At 45.5% G+C, this 24,280-nt stretch overlaps 1 protein-coding gene across 1 annotated transcript in view; it reads left to right on the forward strand.

Moving 5' to 3' along the window:
- TNFRSF8 (TNF receptor superfamily member 8) overlaps nt 1-21,663 on the forward strand; it is a 57,526-nt gene extending 35,863 nt beyond the window's left edge. The window contains exons 4-13 of the mRNA XM_067566658.1: nt 1,519-1,609; nt 5,236-5,361; nt 6,598-6,753; nt 6,835-6,928; nt 7,417-7,778; nt 7,982-8,104; nt 8,603-8,653; nt 9,923-9,948; nt 13,278-13,491; nt 18,391-21,663. Coding sequence (XP_067422759.1) covers nt 1,519-1,609; nt 5,236-5,361; nt 6,598-6,753; nt 6,835-6,928; nt 7,417-7,778; nt 7,982-8,104; nt 8,603-8,653; nt 9,923-9,948; nt 13,278-13,491; nt 18,391-18,638 — 1,491 coding nt within the window. The 3' untranslated portion in view covers nt 18,639-21,663. The remainder of the gene's footprint in view (nt 1-1,518; nt 1,610-5,235; nt 5,362-6,597; nt 6,754-6,834; nt 6,929-7,416; nt 7,779-7,981; nt 8,105-8,602; nt 8,654-9,922; nt 9,949-13,277; nt 13,492-18,390) is intronic.
- Nucleotides 21,664-24,280: the final 2,617 nt, after the last annotated feature.

Consider the following 24,280-nt stretch of genomic DNA (forward strand, 5'->3'; position numbering starts at 1 on the left):
TCGTCCCACTTCACAGGGTCCCAGAGCCCGAGTCCCAGCCAGAGCCCGAACATTTTCACCACAATTTAACAGCCCCTTAGCCCGAGCCTGAGTCAGCTGACAAGGGCCAGCCGTGGGTTTTTAATTGCAGTGTAGACATGCCCTTCCAGGTTTTCCTACTGGTCTGCGTGACCTAGGACACCAGGTGCCTCATCTGTAACAAAGGAGATATTGAGCTTCAGAGGCTGGGTGTGAGGATAAGGGCGAAGTTAGTGCAGAGTCTCAGTGATGTGCTTTCCCAGCTATCTACAGCAGGCATTATAGAAGGGTGCAGCGCTATGCCAAAGGACTGGTGACAATTCTCCCACAGGAGCTGAGGGGATGTTGATAGGCTGTGGATTTCCTGAGCTCCTTGTTATCGAAGAGGTGCAGTCTACTGGGGATCTGCTGGCACCATCTCTTTCTGAGACAAGCTGCTGTGTCAGAGGATATGACCCTTTCCACCAGGAGCTGAAAATGGAATTCAGATAACAGTAGGTGGGGAGAATGGGGGAAGGCTGAGTTGAAACAATCTCATCAGAAGACTTGTAGCAGTGAAATTTCCCAGTCTGTGCTTCAAGCTACTCCACGCCAAGTGGCTGATGTCACACAGAGGTGCCTCCTGGCTTACCTGCTGCTGGCGCAATTCACAACTGAGTCTTTTTATCTACCTTCAGCGAAGAGGCTGCAGCTGGAAACCTTTCATGCCCAAGAGAAGTGTCACTGAAATCCGTGGGATGGGAGTAACGGTTTGCAGGCTCCATTCGCCGCCCAAACTGCCACTGACCTGAGGGCAGGCTCTGTCTCCGTGTTACCAGCAAAACAACTGAGTCATGAGCAGGTCTTCAGGTTGGATTACATCCAATTAAACAGTTGAGCAGAGATACGTATTTACTGCAGTGATATATAGGAGAGGAGGTTGCTGGACCCAGCAGGGGTTTAACAAAATGGCAGAACTGTAAAAAGGTGCTTTCGAGGACTCCTGAGAAGGAGGGCATGTGCCTGTTTGAGTGGCCCAGGTCACCAAATGCTTGGAAATAACACACTGACTGAGTATCAATGTGAAGTGTTGTTTTTATTTATCATGTCAGTTCTGGCTGGTAGCTACATAGCACGGGCTAGGACCCAAAGTCTAGCATGCCCCAAGTCTGGAACCTGACGTGGACTCCTTTGGGATTCTACTTTGGTCATTCCAAAGTCCTGGTTTGGAGTGGAGAGGGGATTATTCTAGGACATTGCTGCAGCCCGTGCAGTTGGGTTTGTTGGCGTAGGTAAGAAGGATTTGGCTTCTGAGCACTGAAATGGCAGCTGGGCGGAGTGGAACGCAGCACCCCACTCCCATATGCAAGTCATCGACTCGTTCACAGAAAAGAGCTGCATGAAGACGGACTTCTCTGTATTTTGGATTGGGTGCATGTTGAATAATTAAGTCCTGTACCTTGCATACTGCTGCTTCTGTTATTGAGTTTTAATATGTCTTTGGTCTGTTTGATTTTCTAGACGTTGGTCATCTCCCCTAAGTCCTGTGATGCACTAGGGAATGGGATCTATGATGAATCTCTACAAAGCTGTTGCTACCAATGTCCCTCAGGTCAGTATGTTTGTAACTCAGGAACAATTAACCTTACGGCACATCTGACTGGTGCAAATGCACTGGGAAACGTGCATGTGTGCAATGGCGGGGGTAGTTCTTTCTGCATAAGTGAGCAGTGCACAGAGCAACAGGTCTGGATCCAGATACCCTCCCCTCCAACTTCCCAGCGATCCACAGTATGCATGCGTGCCCCCTTGCTCATTTTTAGGCACTGACAGTTTTGTCAACGCAGCTCTCTGACATTTAGGCCTGGTCTACACCTTAAAATTTAGCTCGACGTAGCTATGTCGGTTAGGGGGTGAAAAATCCACCCCCCTGCCCAGTGTAACTATGCTGACCTAACCCCACTCATAGACACAGCTATGTTGACGGAAGGATGTTTCCGTCAACTTAGCTACCATCATTCAGGGAGGTGGCTGGTGTTCCTGCGCTGATGAAACAACCCCTTCCATCTGTGTAAACTGTGTCTCTATTATGAGTTTATGCCAGCATAGCTACAGTGATACAGCTATGCTAATATAGTCTCCGTGGTGTAAACATACCCTGAGGACTTGGTCTGGCAAGGAGCTGTGCCAGTAGGAATTGAAGGCACTCAAAGTCTCTTTGGAGGTGCTCTAGAGCCTTGCAGAATTGGGACCTTAATTTGCATCCAAATGAAGTTGATTCTGCACTACCCTGCTCTTTGTCATTTACACCTGTGCAAAGTGAGTGGACAGAAGATGTAAAACGCTACCATCGTGAGTTGCTAGTGTTTTGCACCCACTTTGTGCTATTGCAAGCGACTGCACAAGAATCAGACCTAAGAATTTGCTTACTGCAATGTTTCAAACTGTGAAGCTAAATTTGCATGTGATCGCAGGTCCTAAAAATAGAAAACAGTACTGGGGAAACTCTGTTGCTTTCTTCAGTCAAACCATTTTAGAAAGTGTTCCAGAGAAGAGGGAGGTGGGCAGCTTGTTTTCAGCTCAGAGAGCAGACCACTCGGAAACTAGCCATGACTCATGAAGAATAACGAGGCTTGTGGTCAGAAATAGGAAATGGCTTAGTGAAACCGAGTCCTGGAAATGCCTGAAGCTACTCCCATTGGCCAAAATAGCTCAGTGGGTCGAGTGTGTTGTGGTATTTCCCTCTTTGTAAAAAATATTGTGTTTTTTCTCTCTCTCTCTCTTTTTTTTTTTTTTTTTTCTAAAAAGGAAATTTTTGACATTTATTTGTTAGGCTGAGAGTGCCCAGGAGTATTGTGCTGGGCTGCTAATATTTGCATGAAATTGTATTAGGTCACTATCCGGCCATCCTGCACTGTGGCCATGGGATGATCATAACTACGCCAAGACTTATGAGAGAACCACCCCTGGGTGCGACCAGCCAAGATTTTAGCAATTAGGAATGGGGAACTGCTTCCATTAAAACAAGAAATTAGAGATGAGGAAGCTGCTTTTACCCAGTTTGGAACCTATTTAAATGGCTAGATAGCCATCTGCTTTGCATGGTTTAGACATAACAAATCCTGCATCTTGGCAGGGGGTTATAATAGTGACCCTTGCGGTCCTTGCTAACCCATGACTTTATGATCCTCAACTGGTGTGTGTCAGTTGCCTTCGAAGGGGCAATTTTTATACCATTTTACACCATTTTTTATAGCAGCTGCAGATCTGGGAGTTGTTAAATTTGATTTGTACCTGAAGGATGTTGGCTGGGTGTTCTGCTTAGCGAAGCCTGGGAGTTAAAGAGGAGCAGAGAGAAAGAGAGGAGACAGAGGGGAAAAAAATCCAGGGGGAAACAGCATAAAAAAAGGATCAGAGAGAAGAACATTCCGTGGACAAATAGATACTATATTACATAGCCAAAGCCATGCTAAGAGGATATTAAGATTGCAAAATCAAGCCCCTAAAAGTTAGGATATGCCAGAATTAAGGTTGCCTGAGCTATCCTCCCTCAGCTCCTCACCCTAGTCCCAGTCTCCTCCCACCTCAGCTCCACAGCTGCACCCCTGAACCCAGCAGAATCCCAGAGGGGCCCCAGCAGTGTTTACTCCATGGGCTGCAGGTCAGCTGATTCACAGCCACACCCAGCCTGCTCTCTGCAGTGCATTATTTCAGCCTGACTTCCTGACACACGCCTGGTCGCTAAAGGACATCACCATTTCTTTTTTAAAGAGCTGCGTTGCAGCCCTGAGCACTGAGATTGCAGTAGTCCCCACCCTAATGAGACTGGCCTCTGACAATGGGAGGCAGGAGCCGTGTAGCGGGGCATTGTCTGGTGGCATTTAGTCACCTAAATATAGTAGTGATACTGTCACCTGCGCCACCCACGCGGTGCTTGGTAGAATGTTTAGTAAGTGTGCTGTTTTCCTCTAAGTCATGAGCCGGTAGCGGTGCATTGTGCAGAGACAGATGGGCCGTTTTCCCGGATTCTTTCTCCCTTGCCTGTAGCTCTCCTCCTCCCTTCTAATCTCCATGGTATCGTCAGGGCCCCCTCCAAGCTCCCATTTGCACCAACATCCCAGAGATGCTGGCAGCATTTTAGAGGGAATTTAGGGCAGCAAAATGTCTAGTACCAGCCCTGGGAGTTATCACCATAGACATGAAGGAGCCAGCAAGGAGCAATTGTCTGAGGAATCAGCGTGGCAGTAGGCTGCTGACCTGCCAGCCACCTCTATCTTCCCATTTGTAAACACCTTGTGGCATTCTGCATGATGATCCTAAGCGCTGCACCTGCAATAGCAGCTTTATTGCTGCTCGGGGCTGTTGTCTTAGTACTTTTTAATAAGAGAGAGAGTGGGAGGGTGGGGCAAAGACAGTGACAGGTGCAGAGATCTAAAACCCAGCCTAGTGTGTGTCATGTGTGGAAGGTGACTGCATGCACTGCAGAGCCTTGGAACATATAACAGGGTGACTGGCCCCTAAACCCAATCAACACCTGTTCTGTGGTGTGTCCCTTTAAGTCCTGGGACTTTTTAGAGTGGATGAAGATCTAGGGAAGGCAGAGGTAGGTATTAGGAGAGAGGAAGATGGTTCTATGGCCTGGGGGAAAACCCAGGCTGCTGTTTCTTTAAGGGTCTGGGATCAGGAGCATTGTAGAGTGGGCAGACAGGGCAGAACTCTTCTCTTAGCCAGTCAGGACATGCTCTGGGAGGGAGACTTTATAGATTCTATCATTCTCCTTCTCTCAAAAGGAGGGGCAGACCCCAGCTGGAGGAGGTCCTAGGGGGAGAGTGAAAGGACTGACTGGGGAAAAGAGCCAGCTGGAGGAGGAGCTGGCTGAGGCTCTGCCGCTGCCCTTAATTACACACTGAGCTCCAAGGAGGAGAGCTGGGGGCTGCAGCAAAAGGAGTCTCCAGGGGTGTAGAAGGAGACTCCAGCCAGGTAGGGCTGGGCAGGATGAAATTTGGACTCTGAGGACTTTATTTTAATCAGAACAGTTTATGATAATAAACCAGGGTATTACTGAAGGAGAGAAGCCTATTTGAAAGGGAAACTGAGGCATGGTACGGCTGAACTATGCTTGGCCAGAAGAGGCCAAGACAGGGCAGGCACACCTTTTGTCAGGCTGGTTCTCTCCCTTTGCTTCCCTCAGAGCCCTTGGTAAGAGGCTTCCTATTGATTTTGCTTTTTCTTTTTCAGGCTCCGTTAAACAGAAAGCGTGTTCCACAAATCCAGACAGGGACTGCTGGCAGTGTCGACCTGAGTATTTCCTGAACAGGGAGCCCAGGAAGCCCCGCTGTGAGGCCTGTGTGTCCTGCAAGCCAGGTATTTGCTTTGCTTTCCCCTTGCACTTACATTGTTGCAGAGACCTACTTTGGGTTTGAGCTGAGCCCGTTTGTGTGTCTTGATTTCCTGACCTGTCTAGACTGAAGAGGAAGCTGTCTTGTCTTAGTCCTTGATCCCTCGGCTGCAGCACGGTGCTGATATCATCCCCCTTTCAAATTAATGTGCGCTGCAATAACGTGTGAAACGGGTCCCATTTTTATATTTGCGTATTTCAATAGGACATCCAAAGGCTGCAGTTGGGGCTTGATCCAAATCCCACTTAAGTCAATGGAAGGACTCTCATTGACTTCAGTGAAATTTGAATCAGGCCCTTGAAGAGTAAAATAGGCAGACATGCACATTCCTACTTTGTGCTCCTATTTGAGCATCCAGATGCTTGGCTCGGCTGCTCCGTTAAACTGCCCACTTTTGAAAATGAGTCCCACCACGTGACATAAGGTTAGAGAGAGGAATGAACCAAGGAATTTGGATCTGAATTAAGATTTGCCTCTCAGTTCTCCCAAACTCTGGATTTGGGGTTCTGGTGTGGACCACCACTTGTGTCTTTCACCTCAGTGGATCCCACAGAGTTTTGCAGACACAGAACTGGAGTACAAACCTTATCACTGGGGTTGCAGCTACTTCTTGGGTGATACGCAGAGCTATTTAACAGTGCACAACAACACTCTACACCCGATTAGAACAGGGAGGCTTGCACCATGTTTAAGTAAAGCTGCCAAGAGAAGTTAGGGGGATGGAACACAATTGCCTGAATTGGGATTTGGCTCAGATGGGAGGGATAACACCCTGATCTTGCGAACGTGCAGTGAGATTTTTTTGACAGCCTACAAGTGGTCAGCACCCCAGTAATAACATTTCATTCAGAACTTGGCATTTCCAGCAACAGAATAGCCCCCGTACTTGCTCAGTACTTAGAGAGGGGGATGCCAGCTACCACATCACAGTGCCACTTCCTACGGGACCTGGCATTTCCCCAGAGGTCTCCCATCCAGCAATTGACCAAGCCTCATCCCTGCTTGGCTGGTAAGACTCCAGCACATTCGTTTGCAGACTTCTCCTGCTGTTATGACTTAAGTTGTCGCTGAACGGAACGCTTGTTGTCCTGTGTTCCACCCTGTTTTCCAGGACTCTGGAACTGAAACTGCTCGACTCTTCTCCTCTCCCTGCATATTCCCCAGGCTAATTTTTTCTCACTCCCCCTTTCTTCTCCTACAGAACTCGACCTTGTGGAGAAAGCACCTTGCTCCAACAATTCCAGCAGGGTGTGTGAGTGCCGAACAGGGCTGTTTTGTATGGTGGTCGTTCGTAACAGTTGTGCACGATGCGTTGCCCACACAGTCTGCAAGCCAGGATTTGGAGTCCTCGTCAGAGGTAGGCATCCCACCCATGGTGCTGGTGAAACAGCTCACTCTGTCACATGCTGGTCCATGATCACTTATTTTTATTCTGCAGGCACCTCAAAAGTTGATGTCTCCTGTGAGAAATGCCCTCCGGGTACCTTCTCCGATCGGAGCTCCAGCACTGAATTCTGCAAGCCCCACACTGAGTAAGTACAAGTTTCTGACTGGTTGTTTAAAGCTAGAACCAGAGCTGGATGGATAGAAGCTGCCACTCTTCAGGCACAAACTAGCCAGACCTAGCCCAGGGGGAAAGAGGCAGCTTTTTGCGAGTGTGCAGAATTTTGAGGGCATCCCTGTTTCTCTCTTTATTTACACCAGATGACATGGCCAGGAGGATTTTGATTGGGGATGGATGAACCCTGCTTGCCTATCCCTGCTTGCTTGACTAGAGTGGGCTAAACTTGAGCATGAATGTTAGTTTTGCATCTGGCTTAAAGAGGTCCTGTGGGGCAGGGGGAGGAGTAACTGGAAGGGATGATCTTCTAGCCCAGGGCAGATGGCTATGCAGCTGGCACAAAGATGACCCAGAGGATGGTCATCACTCTCTCCTCTCTCGTGTCTTCCATTTCCCAAAGGATGCCTCGTGTGTTTTACTCTGTGTCCCTTAACTCCATGTTCTTCTTCCCCTTCCCAGCTGTGCCAAATTAAACAAGTTAGTCATGGACAGCGGAAATTCCACACACGACCAAGTTTGCATGGACTCGCCTCCGACCCACCTCACGCCCGCCACTTTGTCTGCAAAATTCAGCAACGAGCCAAAGGAGTCTGACGGGGCGAGCGAACCGCCCCTGAGCGACCAGCCAAGAACTATGGGAGGCCATGCTGACCAGTTGGCTTCCACAAAGCCAGTGACCAGGACCAGCTTCCTCATGAGAGACGCAGCTTCTGGTGACGCCAGCTTGACTGCTGGGGGAACCATTGGTGGATCAGGCACCAATTACGCAGCTGGCACTTCCCCTACCTCAGATACATCCACAGGAAAGACTGCCAAGAAAGGTAAGCGCACTGATAAAGTCGATAGTGAGTGCAGCACACGAAGGTGGGGTTGGGTCTGCGTGTGTGTTCTGGTATGGGAACAGTGGTATACCAACCCCGTATGTCTTTTTAAAAATAAAAATATCCTAGCTGGTAATTGCACAGCTCCATTAACGATGCCGGTCTGCTTTCCCAGCCAACCTCTCCTCTGCTGTGTGTTGCAGGTGATAGGAACTTTGTTCCCCAGGGAGCGGTGGTTCTCTCCATGATAGTGTTGCTCGCTGGTATGCTGGCAGTTTGGCAAAGGAAGGTTTTCAAGAGGTGGATCTTCACCGCAAATGGGAAAGGTGAGTTTCCTGAGCCCTCTCGCTGTGCGTTTACCCCGGACGTGCTGGTATGTGTCACCTGGGGACTGGCTGTTCTGCCAGAGGTTTGAGCTGGGCCCGTTTCAGTGTGTTGGGAAGGAAGGGGGCGGGAGCTACCAGCTCCTGGGAGGCAGGGCTGGGTGAGGGCTCCAGGCAGATCCTGACCTCCCATGGGCTAAATGTTAGAGTTTTATATATGCAGTTTGTGGCAGAAGAAAGAAGTGGTGCTGCCATGAAACAAATGGGAGCTCACGGGCTGCATGGGGAGTTTCTCAGAAGCGCTGGGAGAATGGTAATAAAATGTGTGTCTCCTCGGCACGGAATTGTGTCTCTTTGGTGCAGGGTGCCATTGTGCTGTTAACTAGTGTAGCACCAAGCAGAGAGCAGGGAAGGGCAATCTTCCTTGGGAATGATCGATTCCAGTCCTCCAGGTGTCCTGAGCTACTCTGTGCTAAACATGTTGTCTCTTTATTTCCTTAGCTTCTGGTCTGTATCCAGTCACTACATGTAGACCCAGATCCGCAAGTCAGGGTAGGTGACTGATAGAGGCTGGGGCTGTCTCTCTGGTGTAGCTCAAAGGTTTTTTTCTAGCTGAATTTCAGTTAGTTTCTGTATTGAGTAGGATGACTGTTACTGAGAAACGTTTTATATTAGACTCCTACGAAAGGTGTCATTGAGAATGCATGGCAATGCTCTCTCCAGCACTATTAAAACCGCTCAGCAGATGGCGTTCTTCCATCTGAATGGCTGCCCTGGACTAGCTAGCGGGGCCAACGCGGCGGCGGGAGGTGTGGTGTCTTTGATGAACCTTCCAATCAAGGTCCCTGACCACTACAGACCTTGTGGCATGTGTTACGAGAGCAGAGCGGGCATCAACCACAGTGCCCTAACCAAACTCCAGCATGAGTAATTACTGCCACCCTGCCTGGAGTGGCTCACAACCATGAGTGCCGGCCTCAGGACAGCCTGTCAAAAACCAGGCAGACACCTCAAACTGCTGATGTGTTCTATAAATGGATTTCACCGAGCCAGTAACAAATGTGAACTCCTGGGTCACGATCCCAGCCTTAGCACAGAGTCACAGACAGTCCCCTTTAGACTCTCCAGTCTGACTTGCCACCCAGACAAACTGGGCTTTGCGATAAATGGTCACTTACACCAAAAATCACACCAGTCACTTACCTGCAGATCAATTGGTACGTATTTTCTTATAGCCTGGTATACAGACATTACAAGTGAGATTAATGCAGGCAGCAACTTCTAAGCATTTCAGAGAGTCTAAACATTTAACATATTCTTATAAAACTAATACCTATTTTGAGCAAAACTAACATACAGGTGAGCTGGTCTGGTCTCCAGCTAGGAGGTTGTCAGCTCTTAGCTAATGCCTTCAGCCTGGGCAAGAGCTGGCATCTGGCATGCCAACATCACAATTCCATTTTGCCCAGCTAACTTCCCCTTGCAATTTCAATTGAATATTTTGTTCTATCAGACTTTTCTTCCACTCTCACTGCCCTAATGTCTAAACACCTTCCAACAGAGCATTGAGCCAGGTGACTAACATCTGCCATGTGTGGTTCATATGGAGTTCTTCTTCTTCATATGGAATTCACTCCAAAGGGGCCTGCATTTTAGTGGTAGGAAAGGAATATAAAAGGTATGTCAGTTTGTAAAATAATATAAAATCCATTAGGGTGAAGGGTGCTCTACAAATGCAGGATGAGACATTGATGTTCTTCTTGTGGCTGTTAAATGAATATAAACTCGCCTATGATACGTGTTTTTTCTCTCTTCCTGTAGGTTCTGATCTGATGAAGAACTGTGCAGTAAGTATGAAATAGACCCCCAAAATCACTCCTGTTTTCCCTGAAAGGGGTAAAATAATTAGTGGTATTTTAAAATGTTCTTTTAAACCATCAGTTTACCAACCTTTGCTCTACACTACAGACTTAGATCAGTATAACTATGTCTCTCAGAGGTGTAAAAAACACCTCTGAGCAATGTAGTTCTACCAACCTAGCCCCCAGTGTAGACAGCGCTATGTTGATTGGGAGCTACATAGCTACAGCCAGTTGCAGAGGTGGATTAACTACGCCATTGGGAAAAGCTCTCCCATCAGCGTAGTGGCGTCTTCACTAAAGCACTGCATAGGTGCAGTTGTGCTGATGCAGAGTTTTAAGTGTAAACCTGCCCTTCGATTTACCCTTTTCATTGTAACCTCTGATTCTTTATGTGGTGCACACCGGGGATGTAGCAGTACTTGTTTGTTTTTTGGTTTTTTTCTATCTTGGGCCTGATCTTGGAATCCTTGCACTCTCAAAATTCCTATCAATGTCATGCTGCAAATGGGAGTTTTGCTTTAGTGGGGAGAACAGGATCTGGCTGCTTGTCATTTGATTGGGGCAGGAACCAGAATTGCAGAGGCGAACATGCCTGAACTTTTGGAAGCAGTTTGGATCTGAACTTTGCAGGTTCGTCCCATCTCCACTTGTCACCCCACTGAAGTCATTGGGATTGAACTCCCTCTTCCACTTCCCACTTTTTTGTGCAACCATGCCTTCTCTGCAGTGGTGGGCAAGAACTCTTGTCATAAAATGGTTATTAGGAGGATACTGTTTGCCTGGGTCAATACAGATTGAAGTTGGTTAGCCAACATGATCCTCTGGAAATAATTACATCCTCCACAGTGGAGGGCTATTCCCAGTTAATACAAAACAATGGTAAAGATAAAGTAAGACTATCCTAGGCTGCAGACGAACAAATTCAATATCAGTAAACACAGTAACATTAAGGGGCAGATCTTGAGCTGCTGTACATTTTCATAGCTCTATTGAAGTCAATGTCTCTTGTTTTAAATGTATTTATTTCTAATGTTTGGTGCCTACATGTTTGCTGTGCTAATGAGCTGGGTGTTTAAACTGAGTTCAGTTTTTTTAAAAGCATTTAATTTCACCTGTGAAAAAGAAATGTTTTTGTTAAATCCCTAATTGTAAAGGAATCTGGTTTTACAAACTTCTACCATCGTTTTCAATGTTTCATTGCCAGCTTCTGCCCTCCAGGAATCTTCCTCTCATAGAAAATGAGTCAGGTGTGTGAGAAGTGCTGGGAACTTCACATTTGAAAACCCTGGCTTTGTTTTTGCTGATCTAACCATATGGAAATAGAAGCAGAGCTAGGAACCATCAGCAGATTTGGCTTTGTGGCATGACATCTCTATATAGCTTTTGTTAATTGGATCTTACTTTCCTCTTTAAATAAACTAAATTTAAAAAATAATTATTGACCCTCAGTGAAGCTCTGCTGAGATAGGATTGCAGTGACTCCATGTTGAAGTGCTGTAACACCAGTTCAGAGCCTACACTTGCTTTGATTTTCCACAAGAGGGCAGGAACTCCTTGCAAGAAATCAAGGGAAATTTACATGCATCTGTTTTCATTTAAATTAATTGCCCCTTGATCACCCAGCTATACAATTTCATGATGTGCTGTTTGTTTAGATCACTACTAAATACAGAGTTAAAACCAGTCCAGCTTGAGGTTCTGCCTGAATACACTTTAGGGTGGCCAGATAACAAGTGTGAAAAATCAGGGTGGGAGAAGGATGTATAGTTGTCTATATAAGACAAAGCCCCTAATATCAGGACGGTCCTGATAATATTGAGACATTTGGTCCTCCTAATACATCAGTTAAATCCAAGTTCTCCCTTGGATTTCTGTTTATTACACAACACTCCCTAGTGTTTTTTGAATTACATACTGCACCGGGGAAGTGCAGCTACTTTAGGACACAGGATAGCAACCACTGATACAGAGCATGCAATGCTATGGTTGCGGGAGAGGACAGTCTTGGCCCTGGTTACTACTTTTATGAAAATGCTATAGGACCATACAGAGCAGTTACTACAATATGCTTGGACAGCCAAAGTCTGTAGCACTAAATGTCCATGACCACACCGTACAGCATCTAAGAGATCCCCAGGATCATTACTGATCGGCTGCAGCCAGGTTAAGTGTGGGCGGCCACATGACCGCCGCCAATCTATGACCAGGCTGTGACTCCTCTTTACCTCAAGTCCATCTTCAGAGGTCAATGTCTGGGGACTTTTCTCTGAGGCGGGCAACATGACCCAAAAGGGCCAGCTTGTGGTGGCCAATGACAACTTCATGATAGCTCTCGAGGCCGGTTCTCAGTGATACATCCCCATCGCTGAGGGTGTCTTGCAGAGCAGGCAGGATCTAATTTATTTATTTTTTAAGATCTCATGTCAGAAAGTTCACTGTATCCAATTTCTGCAGGATAGATGGTCTGTGTGTATGGGACAGGCCTGGGAACTTAAGGTTCTATCACTGGCTCTGTCTCACTTTCTCAGGCTATGTCTACACTGCTGGCGGCACAGCCGGCAGTGCAGGATCGATTTTTTTTTTTTGCAGGTTCGATTGAATGGCAGTAAAGACTCTCTCAATCGAACCCGGAAGTCAACGCTGTAAATCCACCCCATCAAGTAGCATAGCACTGCGACGATGGGAGGGCATTTCCCGTCGGCGCAGCAAAGTGGAGACGCCGCGATAAGTAGACTTTAGGAAGTCAATGGGAGATACGCAAGTTATTGTACGTAGCTTGCGTATCTCCTGTCGACTGCCGCCGAAATCCATGTCCAGTGTAGACCAGGCCTCAGTTTGTGACCTTGGACAAGTCATTTAAGCTTTCTCTGCCTCAGTTTACTCCTCTGTTCATTCATCACTCTGATTCATTCATTCATGCATATCAAGTATTTTTAGACCATGAGTAAAATTTTCAAAACCACTGAGGGTCCCAACAAGCAAAGATATTTAGGGACTAAAGAAGCAGATCGGTGTTGAACCTGCTTAGGCATTGTATAAATCCCAGTAGGTGCCTATCTGAATCTTGAGCCACTCACATACCTTTGTAAATCTGTCCCTAAGGGACTTAGGAGCCTAATTCAAAGTCATTTAGGCCCTCTTGAAAATTTCTTTCCCACTGATGGAAGGTATTCTGTAAATATGACTCCTATTCTCACTGATTTAGGTGTTGTTGGTTGACCTGCTTCCAAAGCTACTGTGGTCTCTCCCCATTTTGGTTCCCATTATGTGAGCTGTAGGTTCATGCCCTGTTCGTCTCCTCTTTGTGTCGACAGAAGAGATTCAGTATGCTGAAAGCTGACAAAGAGTCCGAAGAGAGGGAGTTAATTAACAGAATCCCCCTTGTGGAAACCAACAACAACTTGGTCTCCAGCACAGAGAAAAATCACTCTCCTGACTCAAGCCTGGCTGAAACGATCCAGAGTACCGGGAATGCCACAGATTACCCTGTTGATTCCCGCGTGAGGGACCACACTAATAACCGAATTGGTGAGTCTTGTGAGCCTTTGCTGAATAGTGTGGGTGGCGGGGGAGGGACGGGACAAAATAGAATTCTGTAATAATGTTGTTGTACGCTACACACAGGCTGGAAAAGGACCAAAACCTCTCTAACAAAATTAGTATCCAATCCTGCAAACTCTTATGCACCTATGCACCGGTGTGTTTATTCAAGTAACTCTGACAGTCTCTTGTATTCATATTTACCCTCAGTCACTTACAGAGCTAGCTGGACAATGTTAAATTCTCCCATGGAAAGTTCTGGTTTTCAACAGAAATTTGAAAACGGAAATATTTCAACCCAAACTCCAAAACGGTCTGAGTGAAATCCTGGCTCCCAAAGCATCCGCATCCAGGGCTCTTAGAAGCCACGTGGGCCATGTGATACCTGCAGTCACAGATGCTTGTGTGGCCCATGAAATGGGTAGGCCCCTCCGAGGCAGCTGTAAATCACTTGTGGCACCTGTGGGACCTGTGCCCATTTTTGGGGCAGGTAACCATCAGCCACCCATGTAAGCAAGGGCCCATTTGGCTAAAGAACCCCATTTCCTCTCCCTTAAACCCTCCCTTTTTCTGCCCTCCCTCCCAGTTCAGTGCAGCCAGGATAGAGCTTATTTATTTATTTTAAACTGTCCAAAGACATTACTGGCTTTGGTCCCATTTCTCTTCCCCTGCTGGAGTTGCACAGGGTGCGTCACTGCAGCGTAGGGCTGGAGTCACCCTCGCAGTCTGTTGTGTTGGAAAAGGGGAACCTCCTGCCCAGCAAGGGACAAGATGTTAATAAAGACTACTGTTACCACCTTAAACAGTTAAGCGTGGTCTGGGGTTTTGTGTCAAGCTATTGTTGGCGACTCCCATTGCAACAATCAGCATTAAAAATCTCTCTGACCTTCTGTTAAAGTAACGAAAAAGAGTTAAAGCCTTTGAAATGTAAAGTACGAAGTAAGGTTTTTATTTTAACATGATTCTTTCTGCCCATTCCCTTTAGCGGTTGAGTGTCTTTTACAGGGAAACCCCCCCTGTTTGCCAGGTGGTTTTGAGATGATATTAAAGATGGGATCAGCTGCCCTTTTGGAGAGGCGGAAAAGAGGAAACTATTTTTTTAAGATGGTCTGGAGTTGTTTCTTATTGCCACTGTTGTTGGAATCCAATCCTGCTTCCTTTCAAACAAGGCAAGACAAACACGCGCAAAGGGAGAGAGAAAAGAATAGCTACAGAATGCGACTTCTGTCTCTGGTGCTGACTTTCATTTGTGTCCTCACTGCAGTCCCAGCACATGGTCTGATCAGCCAGTCTGAGAGCTGGCTGGTTACAGGCATGGCTTTCAAATGGCCTCTCTGGACAGGTTCCAGCAAGACTGCAAAAATGGAGTTGTCTTGGTGGGCTGAGCTAGACTCCTATTAAACAGAAGGCAGGAAAAGAGAGAGGCGGACGGCAGGGAGAGAGGAAAGAGGAAGAGAAGGTGGGAGAACGAAAATGACTCGTGGGGGGTGCTGACAGCAGGAACTGAAAGGCTTATAACCCAGACAGCAGTCGGGATTGGACCACTGGAGGTGACCAGGTCATCTGGTTCCCTCCCTGGCCTGGTCTGGCCTGAATGCCTTTTAGGAGCAGGATAATGAAGGCCCAGTGGGGATCCTGAGGTCCAGGGGTGGTAGCCGTGATGGCAAAGCTGTCTCCTTCAAGTCCACCCATCTCACTACTCCCAGTTAGTGACCCCCTCCAACCCTTCCGATAAACAAAGTCCAGGAAGGTGTGGCAGCCCATTTAACATGAACCAATCAAAGGACACTTGGGTGATTTCAACCATAAGTATTTTCTTCTCATTTCTAGAATCTTTCAGCTTGTTATCATGCCAACCTGTGACTTTTTTAGGGGGCTTAAGGATCCCAGTTCACAGCTCTTTTAACTTAAACAATCCTGTTTGTACAGCCTATTTTTCTCTAACTTTTGCTGATTTTTTTTTTCTTTTTACGGTAACAAACTGAGTTGAGCTTTGTTACTTTGGACAACTTAGAGTTCAGGCTTCTTCACCACAAATCCCAGGCGGGGAAGAAGAGAGCTGCTTGGGAAGATGAGTGGGCAGTGACAGGGAATGTATTTCCATAAGTTCCCAGACCTTTTCCTCCTGCCTTCTCTCTCTCCCCCACCACCCCTCCTTCCTCTGCATCTCTCTATGCCTGCTCTCTGCAGAAAGAGCTGTTCTGCATTGGGCTGAGTTTGCTAGCTGAAGTGGCCATCTGGGGCGAAGGTATAACTTCCTGCTCTGTGTGAAGTGGGCCCAGAATTCAGCCCAATTGTATAAGTAACTAGCAGCTCTTTAAAGTTTTCATTTACTGTCAGTTGCATGACTTTAGATACAAACATTTCCTCAAATAATCAACACAGAATCCTGACCCAGAGTCACTGCTGCCAAAGAAAACTTCTTACAGGGAAATCAAGAGCCAAGATAAAGCAAAGGGGGGAAAGTGAACAAAGGCAATTTCCTTTGTAGCCGAGTGCACACCCAGAGTGGGATTAAGCAATATAATGTATAAAGATTTAATGACTGAATACATTTAAAAAAATATATTTATCACGACCCTTCTCCAGCCTGGCAAACTGTTTTTAAACCATGGTGGTAATTTTCCCCATGAGATGTTTCACAGGCAGTTTCCGAACTGAGGCTGGAGAGGAAGATGTGATTTGAGGGCCTCCTCTGCTCTGCAGAAAATCTTGGGTGATGGTCCAGATCCTCAGCTAGTATAAATTGGCAAAACTCCACGAGGCCGAGGGAGGCAAATTTACACCAGCTGAGATCTGGCCCTACATGTATGTCTGAAGGAAGAAGAACAAGCTCCCCTTTGATACTACGAAATAATTTGGTTCTAGAGCTTCCCTTTATTTGTTTAAGCACATGTGTAATGGGGAAGGGACTTTATTAGTGATGGCTGTCATTTCAAAGCCTGATTGTCAGGTAATATTCAAAATGACAAGATGGGGGGAAGGGGGTACTGCAGATTTTGTATTGCATCAGTCCACTCTCTCTTCATGCCTGGTGCAAATGCTGAGAAACACTTTTAAGTGACATTGACCAGAGGGCACTTGCGTGGTCACAGCAGGTGGGATTTTGGAACAGAGCTCCCGCCCTGTGCTTCACCTGGAAAGGTTGTTGTTTAAGTGGTTTATGTGCCAGTTTTCAAACTGTGTGTCTGTTGGGACCTCATAGCATGCTGTCAGAGTTCTGTAAACAGCTCTGAATTAACATTCCCAAGAGAACTGGGCTGCAGGGCCTATTTTATATAAATCACTTATTCCAGTAGCATCTTGCTGCCAGGTCCTGGTATGGTAGTCCATGGAATTCAGCTTCTAACCGGGGCTACCCTGCCTCATTAGTGCTGACCTTTCAAGACTAAGTGCCTTTCATAAGTCTTGCAAAGGCAGCAGAACCTTCCCATCCTGTGAGTGATGGACTTATGATGATGTACACGTCTGTAAGGCTTGTCATCCCCAGGTACCCCCCACCCAGCACCACAGAACTGCAGTGACCTCTGGGGTAGAATGTGGCCAGTCGAGTCCTAATGAAGGCCTTGAATTACCTTTCCCATCGGGGCCAGGTTTAACATGTTGGACACTATGTTCAAGTCCTACAAATCTGTCCTAAAATACCTTTTCCAGCATCGCTGATCCTGCATTGCCTGACCTGATACCATTTCTCCCCTGCAAGTCCTCAGAGCCCAGCTCCATTACTCCTATTGTTACAGAGATCTGAGTTTCCTGCCAACTGAAAACTTGTCTTAAAGGCAGCCTTTTCATGCAGATATTGGTGTTACTGTAGATTAAAGCACAAAGCTCAGAGAGTGTATGCCCTGGGATCAGAGAAGGCTCTTGCATCCTGGTAGTTAGCTTTATTTATTTCTCTGAAGGGCCAGAGCCTTGATCGTTGTTAAACAGTAAATGCATCACCCTGTTAGAGAAGAACTTGAAGCATAGTTTATATTGCTGTGGGATGGGAAGATGGTTCAGTAACCACAGATGAGATTTGCAGGAGAAGTGAACAATATTGACCCAAAACTTTTCTATATGGTCCAAAATTTTTGGAAATTTTATTGTATAAAATACCCAGGTCCAAGGCCATTTTAAGACCTTCATAGGCCCTAGTCACACTTGCCCTCGTAGGCCCCCCGACCGAAATAACTAATTTGATTTTAAGCTATTAATTTAAGCACATTAATTGTGAGGTTTTGTGGCCCCTAGTTATGCCACTCTGAGCAAAATGTCAAATAAAAATTGTTCAACAGTGAAACCTGCATTTAATGCATTCCCTTTTGCTAATATTGTAACCATTTTCCTTAAAAGCTTAGAAAATTTTAAATCTTGTCACAGAATTAAATGTACAATGGATATATGTAATAATATAATAGTAATGTGTACCTTAGATAAATATATTTAATTTAAGAAGATATGAATTTTGATTTTTATCATTTGCTTTTCAAATTTTCGGATAAATGTTATTTTAGTTACAAAATTTTTTGTAGGCCCTGAAAGTTTCGTAGGCCCTAGGCACTGTGCCTATTGTGCCTAATGGATAATACGGCCCTGCCCAGGTCTCTCTTCCACATGGCCTTTCCATACCCTTTCTTTCATTGTGTTCAGTACTTTGATTCCAAACGAAAGGTGCCTTATGAATAGCCAGTCTTGGGACACATTCCAAAGGCAGGCCCAGCTGTGACCATTAATTAGAGAGATGAATTAAGCTCAGATCAGATGGGCCAGATCTGCATACCTCCGAACTTTCGGAAACCGCAGCTTGGCACCGAAGCTTTGCAACAGAGGGAACCATCTCTGGCTGATACCAGAAATGGTGGTTAGTAGTGCTCAGGACTGACTCCTATCTGCTTCTTCCGGCAGACAAAATATACATAATGAAAGCTGACACTGTGATTGTGGGGTCCGTTTCGGAAGTGCCCGTCGGCAAGAACTGTGCTGTTAGAGGGTGTGAAAATGATGTCGAGGCCCAAGAAAACATGGAGGAAAAAGAATTGGTAATGCACTATCCGCAGCAGGAGACAGAATCATTTCCAGGAAGTAATGTAATGATTTCAGTGGAGGAGGAGGGCAAGGAATTCCATCACCCTACCACTGCTACTGAGAAGTGAGGTCTTGGAGAGCAGATCTTGAAGACTAAAGCTACAGAGATGCCCATTGTGCTAGTGATCTCCAGTGCAGTAAGGAGCCATGAATGCCTTATTTTCTCAGCTGCTGGAAGGAGGGCTGGGGGTCATGGGAGAACTTTGGTACAAGGTGTCATAGAATTGATTTAAACCAGGAAACAAGAGAATCATCAATAGTAACAAGAGAAATTTACACTTTTATGGATCACATCAAATATTTCTCTCCCCTCTTCCTCCCCACATCCAGTTACAGATGGGACTGAATCAAAACCTCACATCTGAACGCTCCAAAACTTTGAGGACTTTTGGATCCTGATCCAAGCCGCACAACTGTGCCTCCCTTCATAACTGAATGGAATAAAATCTATTTCCAAACACCTCCATGGTTGTGAAAATTCAAGTCAGGATCCAAAGGCTGAAGATTGGGGCCTGTCTCTAAATCCTCTGTCTATAGTTGTGGTGTTCCTTCATTTTTGCCAACTCTTGGGATTTATTGCTATACTCATGACATTTTGTGTTTTTTCTGAAAGTCCCAGCTCCTGGAGTCATGTGAGCACATGGGAATCTCAGCTCACTTTTTTCTTTTTAAATGAAAGTTTATAGCCCTCATGGATGTGGACTTAAGTGTGCCCTCAAGGCTCAGAAAAGAGTGCAAATAAAATGAACCCAACATTTATTCATGATTTTTTTTAAACCAATCTCATAAATAGTTTGAGGCTGAGCTTAAGGAGGACTTCTATGATTAACTTTTTTAATGATTTTGATAAAGAAAATAGACAATGAGAAGTACAAAAAGGTAAATGACTTACAGCTTGTATATATTTCCAAATATGGCATGCTTCACAGGTCATCAATGCAATTATGCAGTTTTATGACTCGTCAAAGCTGCAAGATCAGACAATACAACATCAGGCACTACTAGATAGATATAACATGCTAATAATAAAATAGGAGAAGACATACATGAACAGAGAGAAGAGGGAAGTAGGAATCCAAGGGACAGGGCAAAAGAGGAGGGGTTAGGTGGAATCGAGGTCTTGCATTCTCTGAGCCCTCTCTACATCTGTTTTATCCAAATGTATCTAGAAATGGGGTCCACATTTCTTTGAATTCACAGACTCGAGGTTTTGACATTTGGGATTGGCAGTGCTGCTACATAATGGCCTTCTCCAGTAAAAGCCAGTGTTTTGAACATTTAGATGTTCTAAAGAATGTGAACTTTGCCTCGGAGTCTGAATTACACAGGCCACTTGGTGAATATGAATATGGTCTTATAAGGAAAACTAAGGAAGTACACTGATTTCCCAAAGAAAACAAGGATTTAAAAAAAAAAAAAAAAGAGGTCACATTGCTCATTTTCTAAAATCATGTCAATTTCTGCTGCTTTTGGAAGAAGTGTTGGTGATTATCTGGGAAGGGCTTATTTTACACATTGTTTTTTTAAAAGTTTTGTGGTCAACTTACTTGTGTTGGCAAATTGCGCAAGACGCTAATCTCTCATGCAGCTAGTTCTATAACTGTAAATGTACTGCATCAGTGCTGACAATGCTTTCACACCATTATGGAAAATGAGCTTCACAACAAAGTGTTTCTTAATAGGTTTTTTTTTTTTTTTAAAGAGGAACAACAGAATTACTACCTGCGCAGTAGTTTTTACATTGGATAAAATACAGTGATGGATAATTGTGCTTCTCTAGTGCATTCATAAGAATGGCCATACTGCGTCAGACCAATGGTCCAGCTACCCAGTATCCTGTCTGACAGTGGCCAGTACCAGATGCTTCATAGGGGATGGAGAGAACAGGGTAATTTCAAGTGATCCATCCCCTGTCGTCCCGTCACAGCTTCTGAAAGTTGGAGGTTTAGGGATACCGGGAGCATGGGGTTGCATCCCTGCCCATCTTGCCTAATAGCCATTGATGGACCTATCTTCCAGGAACTTACTTAATTCTTTTTTAACCCAGTTATGCTTTTGGCCTTCACAACATCCCCTTGCAATGTGTTCCCCAGGATGACTGTGCATTATGTGAAGAAGAACTTGCCAATGTTAGTTTTCAGCCTGCCTTTTAACTGAGACTTTCAGTGCACTTTACAAACATCAGTTAAGTCTCATGCTACCAATGTGATGACCGGAAGAACTATGTTATGGTGTGGACCACAGGCACAGCAAGTGATTTTTCTAAGGACAATGTAAGGCAGAGCAAGCTGGAGAATCCCAGCATCCTGAGTCCCAGTCTGCAGTGCTAACCACTAGCTTCCCTGCCTTCAATGCATTTGCAAAATGGTGCTAGGTACAACGTGGGCAGCCCCTTCACTTATTTCTTCTCGAATTCTCCTCTCCTTGACATAAAGCTTCTGAGCTGCTCAATGCCAGTTGCTATTGCAGCTGCACGTGTCTTTGGCTTCTCTGCAGAGTTTTGCTGGAGGGTGGTTAAAGAAACCTCTTGTGTGTGCATTCTCTGTCATACTTGTTTGTTACGTGCAGAAGATGTGCTGCTCCTAAAACCAAGAGACAAGAGTCGGGGTCTCTCTTTTTCTCAGTGGCCTTCAGTGGCAGTTGCATGTGGTGAAGAAGGAAGCAAATGGAAATAAGATTTTTTGCTAAACCTGCTTAATATAGTGCAGCTGAAGGTCAGCTCACCAAACATTATTGTTAAACTAAGGTGGGAGGAGGAAGTGAAACCATAAAGGACGAATATTGCCCAAACTTTCTTCACTTCCACCATGTGTCTCTCATTGTTTCCCAGGGCTCAGCATGGAAAATGACTCTTCTTTCAGCTATGAACGCTGACGCTCTTATGAATAACAGTGCTCATGTGATTGATTGTAAGGGTTTTCCATAATAATGGAATCAGTTATATAGGTGTATGCCCTGTGTATATATTAATCGTGTTAATACAACAATGTGCTAGCTAGAGTGATCAAATGCTTTTAAAAAAAATCTTACTAGATCTAGTGTAGTTGGTTAAAATTACAATTTTGCTAACCTTTGTAATGAAAAAATTAAATGTGTTTTAGCCTGTGGGCACACTTTTTTTTTCTTTATGCTATTATTGATGAAACTGCATAAAGTGCTCTGTAATTCTGCAAGCGCTGAAGAATCCGAGCGGTAGCTGCAAAGCTAAAAGTTTGTTTTTCCTATTGCAAAGACAAAACTATTTTAATGCTTAAGAAAGCAGTTGGGCAGCTTGAGGTTTTCTCACCACCAAGAAATGCAATTCACAATCCAAAAGGTTCTGATTCTTATTTCCATTAAGGCTTATTTACACCATTCAGGCAATGTGTAAAGGAACCTTCGTTCTGGGTGTAAATAAGCTTTTAGTGTAAATGAAACTTCAGCCTTAGAATGGAAAGTTCCCATTTTTAATTAGAACAGAAATCTCAGCCACAGAGATCATACGTGTACTTAACTGTATTGCTTGCTCCAAAGGTGGTTTATAAAATATGGTGACAGTGTTGGAGATGGAGGGGGTAAAGGTAAACCCCAGCTATCACCATAATTTCCTTAAGAAAGGCTGAGATAGTAGACTGATGAAAATGTCATTTCCCTTTTTTTCCCCTCTCACTGAACTCAAACATGCAGGCACGTGTGCCTAAGGGGGAGAAAAAAAATTAGAGCAAACCCCAAGAGTTTCAAAATTGGGGATGGGGCAAAGAGCATTAGCCTGGAGCCAGCCTCATTCTATGTTTTATTTTAATGAGGGTGAGCTGGAGAAAGGCTTCCACTGACTGCAGTGACTTTTGTCCTTTCTAGTGACTGCAATGGGCTTTGGATCAGGCCACAAAAACTTTGTTTAAGTCTTGCCTTAATTGATCTTATGTGGAGTTTGCACACTTAGTAGGTTGTGTAGGCCTTGTTTATTACACACACCAGGGCCTCCTTCCATCCCTCCATTCTCTCCCATCATGCCAGGGGTCTCCTTTTCCCCCCACTATCCCTCCCTGTCAAAGGTTCTGTGTGCCCCATTCCCCGTTCCTCCATACTAGGTTCTCCTGTTCTCCCATCCATTTTAGTGGCTCTGCACACCCTTCTAGAATAGGACTATCGAAGTAGATGCAGGCTCAAGGCTGGATACTCAAATGAGTTAAGTGTGACCCAAAAGCAGCCTTCAGGGAGTCTGAGATTACATAACAGGTTCAGCCTGCAGCTTGGCTTCATTGGAATATATGGACAGGGCTGAGTAATAGCTGATTTATTAGCCTGCAAGCAATCACTGGAGCAAATCTGCAGGTATGTGTACAGTGGCTTTGGTTTCGTTAGAACGTAATCTCCTCCCCTCCCCCGCCACCACGAGTTTAGAAAGCATATTTGGTGGATGACGAAGCTGTAGAAGGAACTGGTAAAAGCAGGAATGTTCATAGAGGCAAAACAGCAGATCAAGGAACGGAGAAATAAAGAATAAAGGAAAAGTGGCTAAACAGATGGAGAAATTCCTACTAAAACCACCATTTCCCTCCCCCCTCCACTCTATTTAGTTTCTGATCTCCCCTACCCCTTTAATCTGTGTTACCCTAATCAATCTGGGTGCTTTTATGGCTCACATCCCTATAGCGTCTGAGTTCCACCTTGCTCCCCTGCCCACTAGGCGACTTGAAGCCAATAGGAATATTCATGAGTAAGGGAAGTAATGTTGGACCCATAAAACATGTCAGTTATTGCTACAAAGAGTAAATTCAGTCAGAGAAACTTTTATGGCATTATAGTCATAGGCGGTGTCTATCCTGGGAAAATGTATCTTGATGTCAAACATGACAACACCTTCTGGAGACCGGGACAAAGCATGTTTAAAAACCTATTAGCTGGTCCTGGTTTCCCCCACTCCCACCCAGGGATAGTGTTACTCAGTCATGGTTATTTCTAGAAAGGACCTGGGAGTTAACCTTTGCCCCTATCTACACTAGGTGCTAAGTCATGTTTGTTTTAAAGCTAGTTAGCTGGTCACACTTAACCTTGAAAGCTACCCTAGGGTTAATCACAACCAGCTGACCTGTTCTTAAACACAATTTTCTTTGTCTGCACTGAAGACAAAATCCTGCTTAATAGCATGCTAGGTTATGTGTTTTTTTAATGTGATGCACTTTTTCCCCCAGCACACAAAGCCTGGGGGAATAGATTCCACTCAGACAGGTGCAGCTGGGAGATATTACAGTAAATGGGTGAGGTGCAGGAGGAGAAAAGCTGTCATCTGCCCTGGAGGAATCTAATCCACCACAGGCCTTACTAGTGTAATCAGTGATGATACTAGATGTAAGTAGACACAGGCCTTCTCTAGAGTAGCACTTCTGCTGGCAAAATTTTTGTCACTCACGGGTATGAAACCACACCAGGGGTTTTGTACCTAGCGCTCAGGGAGGCGGATTTGCTGCGCCCCGACCAAGGCAGTTATACCCCCAGACATGGGGAGCAGGGCTCGCAAGCAATTGCTGAGGGCCCCAAGGAGCGGGAGGGGGCCTGGATTTAGCCCTGCCCCCCCCCATGCCATTCATCTCATTTAAGGGGGACTTTTTAACACGTGCGCGCGGGGGGGGGGGGGGGGGGTTTGGGATGGGTTTTTTTTTTCGGTTGGAAGAAATGATGCCCTCAGTCCTCTTCAGGGGGGCGGCACACATATTTCTTGAGGAAGCGG

Source organism: Emydura macquarii, unplaced genomic scaffold (genome assembly GCF_026122565.2).
Source record: "Emydura macquarii macquarii isolate MOO-44397 ecotype Brisbane River unplaced genomic scaffold, CSIRO-AGI_Emac_v2 contig_2768, whole genome shotgun sequence".
NCBI classification, from domain to species: domain Eukaryota; kingdom Metazoa; phylum Chordata; order Testudines; family Chelidae; genus Emydura; species Emydura macquarii.